Source organism: Citrus clementina, unplaced genomic scaffold (assembly GCF_000493195.1).
Source record: "Citrus clementina cultivar Clemenules unplaced genomic scaffold, Citrus_clementina_v1.0 scaffold_2, whole genome shotgun sequence".
Classification (NCBI taxonomy): Eukaryota; Viridiplantae; Streptophyta; class Magnoliopsida; order Sapindales; family Rutaceae; genus Citrus; species Citrus x clementina.
This window is the reverse complement of record NW_006262688.1, coordinates 34,256,106-34,263,533: the sequence shown is the minus strand read 5'-3', so window position 1 is coordinate 34,263,533 and position 7,428 is coordinate 34,256,106. Positions and strand designations below refer to the sequence as shown.

Here is a 7,428-nt window from a genome sequence, read left to right as displayed (position 1 = left end):
TGAAACCATACCTTAATTCATTTTGATGTGCGCGCGCGCTTGTTTTTCCCCTTAAAATTCTCTTCATGCATGGTGTTTTTTGCTTTTACAAAGTAACGATAGATTTAGTCCTGTTCCATATTGTCCGTTTGCCTCTCTACATTTTGGTGCTTAAGTGATTATTGCTGCATCCACCGTATTGGTAACTTCTTTATCCATAATGCAAATTTATTGATGAATTACAAAACCCATAAAATAGCATGAAATCCAGCTATTCATGACTGATACTTAGCTTTCTGATCATGACACAGGTTAATTTAGAACTGAATATGGAGTCGGCGCATGCCATGGTTGAAATGATTGATCAATAATTCATAAAATGATGGAACAATAATTCGTATTCACTTTTAAATGATTGAATATTATGTTACGCAAACGGTATTCCGTCGTCTTACGTACCGTAGCCTATTATTTATTCATCAGCGTCACGCCCGCGAGGGCGGCCATTATTTTCCTTCAGAAAAATGCAGTCAAGCGAACGATGATGTTTTTGCATCAGTAGATTCTCTGGAGCGTGCGTGCAGCACCGTTGCAAACTGACTTCAGCATCATCTACATCTATAAATCATGCGGAGTCATAACTGATCCCATCATCTCATAACGTGAAAATTGGAGTTTTTTTTTCCCCCGAAATTGCTCGTCTGCCTATTTATCATTCAGAGAGAAAAGTTCACAAATGAATATATATTCACAAGGACTATATCCCAGTGATAAGTTAATTAGTTCTTTACATCAATTCACATAAGGCTATTATTAAAAAGAAAACATAGTTACACAGCCTCAGTTATACAACACCATAACATAATTCTTTTCTGTGGTGGAATGCAATATACAATAAAGAAATATCATGAATCAATCATAGGAGATAATATGAAAACGAAGAGATCAAAAAGAACAAATTTAGAAAAACAAGTGATTGGCGGGATATATAGAGTAGAGAAGCTATTTCTTTGCATTAGACACACAAAATAATAGAAAAACTTTTTGACTTACACAGAGAAGAGAGTCAGAGACAACTTGATTTTTTTAAGTTGTTTCAGCAGACAAGATTTCGAGCTCTGCCCACCAGAGAGGAGAAAGTCTTGGAACGGCTTGTTCAGGCGAAATGTTAATCACTTGCCTCAATTGGACTACGATGTCATTCATTGTTGGTCTCTGCCTTAGATCTGTCTTAATACATTCTTTGATTACTTCACAGATGGCTTCTAGCTCGTTTTGTTTGAATGACTTGAGGCTCGGGTCAATCATGCAGCTGAAGTTCCGGGGTTCGTTCAAATAATCAGCAGCCTGCAAAGTTTGATATTGTTTATTAACTAAAAAGAAAAGAAGGTGCAACAATATATTCATAGCGCTAAAATTACTTCTCCTGCAAAAGTGAACTTACCCATTTCTCAATGGACAACTCTTTTTCTTCGCAGTAGGGAAGCTTTCCAGAAATGATTTCGAGCATCAATATACCAAAGCTGTATGTATTGGTTTCTGGATCAGCAAGAGGGGGTAATACAGAATTCTCTATGTCATCTGAGACCTTTGACTTGGGTAAAGCAATCGTAGTGAAACAGATCTCTGCAACCTGGGAAAGCAAGAGAGACAGGAGGATTATACACAATGGAAATGATCAAAGTTGTAAGGAAGCCAGTCAAATTCTTAGAGGAAGTGCCCAAGTGGCGCACCTTTGCAGCATAATCATCTGTTAAATAGATACAATGAGAAGACAAGTTAGAATGTGCTACGGGTGGATTGAGTTCATGGTGCATATACTGAAGACAATATGCTGTTCCCATAATGATCCTCATTCTTGCATTCCAGTCAAGATGATCCATTTCTTTGACTGAAATTAGAAACAAAGAATATTTTAGCCTCTAAAATGATAAGCCCACAACTTGAATGTCACACCACAAGAAGCATGTGTAAGTTAGAACATTACTATGCAAATGCTCAAAGACTGTGCCATTAGGAGCATATTCGAACACCATCATCCTATTAAAAGGTTCATCGTCCTCACAATAGCCAATAAGATTGACAAAGTTTTTATGATTAATCCGTGACAATGTGTCAACCTACAGTAGCCAAAACAAGTAAATATAATGAAACTGGGAAAGAGTACTGAAAAACATGCAAGTATATCATTGCCAGTGATCACCAAAGCAACAAACCTGTTTCCGGTAGGCCATCTCTTGGCTCTTTAACCAGTCCTTGGAAGACGTGATAGCAGTTGCTGCAACAGCAATCTCAACTCCACTGGAAAGTGTTCCCTTGTATATAGTGCAGCCACTTTGAGTGTCAATTATATTGCTAAAATCTTCACAGGCTGTATCCAGTTCCAACCGATTCAGCTTGGGGACACCTTCATTTTATATAATAATAATATTTAGTTTTCACTGAACTATGAAAAATAAATATTAAAAGAATTAAAGGGAGATGCATTTTTTTTTTTCATTTTCTGTCCTCTCTGTGGTTATCCTACAACAGTCAGTCAATTAAACATAGCAGCTGATATATTTTTTGGGATCATAAATATACAAAGACACATGCGTCTCCATGAACAAAATGCAGATTTTAAGAGTTCCCAGAGTCCGACCCAAAAATCTTGTTATACACAACACTAGTAACCTAGATGATCTCCGTCGAATCACGGGAAGATTATGCATTGCACAGCATATGAAGCCAAATTCCATCCTATCAACTAGGACATAACAGCAATGAAAGCCATTGGTACAATTCAAATCTTTAAATTAACTAGTAGTTGTTTCTTTAAATGCTGTATCAGCATTCAGTCATTTTTTGAATAAAGTACACCCAGAGTTGATTTCTCATTTCAACTACTCAGTTCAGCCTAGTCAAAAAGACCATTTTGATCAAGACTAACACGAACGTTTAGCAGCCCACATTAGGTTTTAAATTAAATTTATACCAGCCAACTCATTACAGGGTTAAAATGCAATAAAATAATGAATTGAAGTCTTATTACTCCTCAGAAGATCACCTGTAACAAATGCTTTCTGCAACTGTCCACTCAGTCCAGTCCTCCAAGGACGTATGGTTCTAACTGCACGGGTTTGGCATGTGAAGAATGCAGCGGCGGCAATTATAAGCACAGCAAACAAACCGGGAATGATAAGAAAATACTTCCATATGCTTTCACTAGAATCTGAAGGTGCTGGACTAGTTGGCTTGGAGCTTTTGTTAAACTTGCTAATACTGCCTTGCACTGCTGAAACAATAGGTGGTGAAGCTGCAGGTCCAGGAAAATGTTTTTTCGTGGCAGTCGGTATAGCAGGGAATGTCCCACTACTTCTAGAAGTTGGAAGGGCAATGACCTGATCAGAGGAAGAACCAACAGTAGCAGGTTCAGCAGCAAGGTTACTGGACTGTTCAAGCAGCTCACGACGTGCAACATTGATGAGATTCTGCGAATGCTGAACCAAGTGTGTCTCAGAGGATCCTGCTTAATGCAAAATACTAGGTCAAATTTTCTATCAGAATCATAAACATTAATGTCCAACACAAAGATGTTAAAAAGTATTCCTACTCACCAGGCAGATTAGCACAACTATGGTCACCATTGGTATGCAGAGAGTCCTCTCCTATCTTGAACCTTGCAAGAAGGACAAGCAATTTCAACTAAGCGAAAAAGATGAAAGAACAAGGCAAATATTTTTACCAAAGTTATATAGCAAAAGCAGCGAGGTAATTGGTGAAAACTCCTTTAATTGGAGTAATGAAGAATTTTGCCTTATACAGTGGCTTCAAACTTCTATACCAGATACTGTCCAAAACAATTAAAGTATCAGAAAACTAGATATCTACAAATCTCCTTCATTGATTGGTAATATTGCAAAAGATATAAGGAATACTCTGCTCAGTGAAAAGGGACTATACTATTAGACAAGGCATAATCAATCAAATTATCAGGGAGATAATTCATGTGGCCAATTCAAGTATAACTTGGTGCAATAAAATTCCAAATGCTAGGCACTTAAAGAACTTCTCCTAAAGATAAGTTGATAAAGAATGTCAAGCTTCCATAGCTAAGAACTTTTCTGCGTGACACTGTCTTTTTACATGGAGGTCTGTATATGAAGTTAACAGAGCATTGGTAGATATATGTCAAGCTCATTAATATGAGTAAAATGCTTACCCATACTGGCCAAACTTTCTGTTTACACTTCGGATTCCTGCGACCTCAGCAGATGTAAGGTAGTCATCAAATTGCAATTCTGAAAGTAAGGTGAACCTACTGAGTTCCAGAGGGATGCTGCCTTCAAATTTATTATTGCCAAGCAACCTAGGGTAAAGTATGAGTTAGTCCCAGAACCCATAAGGCCTAGGCATCATATATATATATATATATATATATAGATCCATAAACAGATAACTCACAAGCGTTTTAGTGATGGCAACCGGCTTATCTCCACTGGAATAATTCCGCTCAACTTATTGTTGCTTAAATCCAGTAGCTCCAGTTTGGTAAGCTCTCCAAGCTCTTTAGGAATTACTCCGGAGAAATGGTTTTTCTGGAGTACCCTGTTAATGCAAATGAAGAAGTGATAATTATGCATCCTTGACCATAATAAATGAGTTAAGATCTTGCTACCTCATAAATCAAACACTAACTTAATATAGGCTAACAGCATTTGATTCCTTCTCTGGTCGGATATGAACATGGATTTAGACAATGTTCAAAGTTCAGAGTGCTTTTTTGTACTGTAACAAATGGCTTTTATAGGAAGTTATTTGGTAAGCATTACATTATTGAAAAGTGAAAACCAAAAAAACCAGTGAGTTAAAGAAAACATAATCAACTAAGTTAATCAGAAATTCCACCATAATATCAATACCCGAATTTTAACAATGAAGACATTCAAGAAATGTGAATTCTTACAGAAATCTTAAGTCACTAAGCTTTCCAAGGTCAGGTGCCAATGTTCCTTCCAAAGAACGCTCTTTCATATCCCTACAAGCAGAAGTAAATAAAAACATCCAGGATCAAAACCTCAATAACTAAAACATATCAACCCATCAACATCAGAAAGAATCACATTACAGATTGCACATTATAGGGACTTACAGCATTTGCACTTTACCGTTCAGACAACGAACGCCTGACCACAAGCAAGGAGTGCTATCATTCTTATTCCAATTTGAGAAAACACCAAAAGGATCCGAAATCACACGTGTCCGGAATTCCAACAAAGCCATTCCTGCATTTTCCACAACATCAAAGATCGACCAATTATATTCATATCGCAATTCCTGTAAACCACATAATTGTGTATAATTGAGAACTTACCCTCCAAATTGAGAGACCAACAGCCTTGATTTTCGAGGTTGTTGATCAAAACCAAGAAGCAGAAGAATTGGAATCCAATTGAATTCCATCTACCCCCCATTGCTTTAAGAACCAAATGCTGCAGTGGTGGAGGTAGCGACGATATCTTCCAACAGTCAACACGCTATAAAAAATCGCCAGGTTTTTCTATACAAAACAACCCCTTCAAACCAATGCATAAAACAACAACTATGTTTTCGTTTTTTTAACTTTTGGTTTTTTGAGATGTGAAATTGGAAAATGACTACCGTGCAAAGACTACATTACAAGCAAATGCAAACTCGAAGACTCGGCGTTTGTTGGTGATCATATCAGGGTCTCTCATGGCTTATTTTACAATAATTTCACAGCACCCTTTTCGCTGAAATGATCATGACCTGGCTCAAAAATCTCAGCTTCCTATTATTTTTTCTCTACGGAAAATAGGCTATTAGGCTGCAAGCATTTCAAGAATGGCAAAGGCAAAGAATGAGAATGCCCTCCAGAGCAAGCAACGTGACAGGAAAATTAAAAATTAAAAAAGAAAGTGAAACAGAACAGAAACTGAGACAAGAATATATATTACCATAAAACGATTAGACCAAAAGGGTACAAAAGAATCAATCTTTCCTGATGTTGCTGACAATGCAAGATCTCTCTCGTCAGTAGAAATGAACAGAAAGAAAATTGACATAAAATGACATAAATATGTTGTTAAGGTGATGAAAGTGTAAAAGGTGGTGATGAGTTGGAAACTCCAAAGGCAGCAAAGAAAAATTAATAATAAACAAATAATCGTAGAAATGTTTGAACAAAATTATTAATTTTTTTCAATTACTGCCCTCTTGCAGGATGATCTCAGAGGGTCTTCCTATCTCCGACCCTCATTTCTGTCTCTATCATGACAAAGACTCGCTCTTTTTTCCTCTATCCCAAATTCTGTCTTGTTTGTTTGTTTTTTTTCCCCCCCTTTTTTCAACCCTTGTCTTTGTTTTTTTTTTTTTCTTTTTTTAAAATTTGTTTTTCCTCTCTCTCTGTCTCTCTACAGCTTACGTTCTATTTTTGTTTTCCATTTTTTTTATTTCATTTTTTATTAAGTTATGTGGGTTTCCGATATTTTTTTTTAATTATTTTCCTTTAGACTATAGTGTTTAAGTTACCATCAACAATTTAATTGTGGTGAATTAAGTTTTCTTAAGAGAAATAATTTCTGGATTTTCAGCAAAATTATAAATCAACATAGTTGGGAATATTTTTCATTGGAAATAATATTTGTGGAAAAAATTATACAAATAAAAAAAATGCACACTAAAGAATCATTTAAGACAAATGGATTTGTCTAGGCTAGGCCTCTAAGGAAGTGTATGTTGTTCAAACTTTGTATCATTTGTTTTTTTTTTTTTTTTTAATACACATTTCAGATTCCAAATTAATTTATTTGTTTTACGGGAATCTACAATGCAGGGACCCGCGTAAAAAGAAAAAAAATATATATGTTTTTAACAGGTAATTATTCTAAAATGAGCGATGAGGGATATGCAAACTTTGAATGGTTTTGTGAGGCTCTGATTCCCGCGGCGCGGACGATGTTCGGTTCGGCGGGTAATTAACCAACGGGTTAATCGTCGGAAGGCGGAGGGTATAGTTTGGAATTGGATGGTGTTGGGGGCCCCCACTTCCGTTGTGATCGGACGCGTTTTTTAATTTATTTTTTAACCGTTGACCGGGCCCACTATATGTCTCCAACCCGTTGTTTGTTCTGTGTTCTGAGTTCGTGCGTCCCGCTCCTACCAATTTTAATTACGATATTTAGATATTCAATTCGACCACTCATGTTTTGCCATCTCATCATATTCAAGGACATTTTCGTCATTGTAACTGCCAATGAATCAATTGACCTGTCTACTCTGCAGTTGAAAATCTAATTCCATTTTTTTGCACAGCTGGCCTAGCAACCACCACTGAAATCTCTCTGTTATTCTCTTTTCAAATCTAATGCAATAATTTTATCTTTTTTTCCAAGGGCAGTGAGCTTTCAATGAGTACGTACTCTGTGAGTTAGAATAAAAAATTTGTAT

At 36.5% G+C, this 7,428-nt stretch overlaps 1 protein-coding gene across 1 annotated transcript; it reads right to left on the bottom strand.

The window, feature by feature from the left end:
- Nucleotides 1-1,008: 1,008 nt before the first annotated feature.
- LOC18051239 (protein MALE DISCOVERER 2) lies at nucleotides 1,009-5,866 on the bottom strand. Its single transcript, XM_024191222.1, has 12 exons — nucleotides 5,333-5,866; nucleotides 5,111-5,243; nucleotides 4,925-4,996; nucleotides 4,423-4,566; nucleotides 4,181-4,327; nucleotides 3,576-3,637; nucleotides 3,026-3,484; nucleotides 2,196-2,386; nucleotides 1,967-2,099; nucleotides 1,713-1,870; nucleotides 1,424-1,612; nucleotides 1,009-1,326 (listed from the first exon to the last, which is right to left on the bottom strand). The coding sequence occupies exons 1-12, from the start codon at nucleotides 5,430-5,432 to the stop codon at nucleotides 1,066-1,068; spliced, it is 2,049 nt and encodes a 682-aa protein (XP_024046990.1). The 5' UTR covers nucleotides 5,433-5,866; the 3' UTR covers nucleotides 1,009-1,065.
- Nucleotides 5,867-7,428: the final 1,562 nt, after the last annotated feature.

Excerpts from the sequence above, each read along its gene's own strand:
- LOC18051239 (XM_024191222.1), bottom strand. The coding sequence starts at position 5,432 with ATGGGGGGTAGATGGAATTCAATTGGATTCCAATTCTTCTGCTTCTTG. Across the intron at positions 4,328-4,422 it reads TTGCCATCACTAAAACGCTT|GTTGCTTGGCAATAATAAAT; the intron begins GTGAGTTATCTG and ends ACTTTACCCTAG. Across the intron at positions 1,871-1,966 it reads AGTCTTTGAGCATTTGCATA|TCAAAGAAATGGATCATCTT; the intron begins GTAATGTTCTAA and ends TTCTAATTTCAG.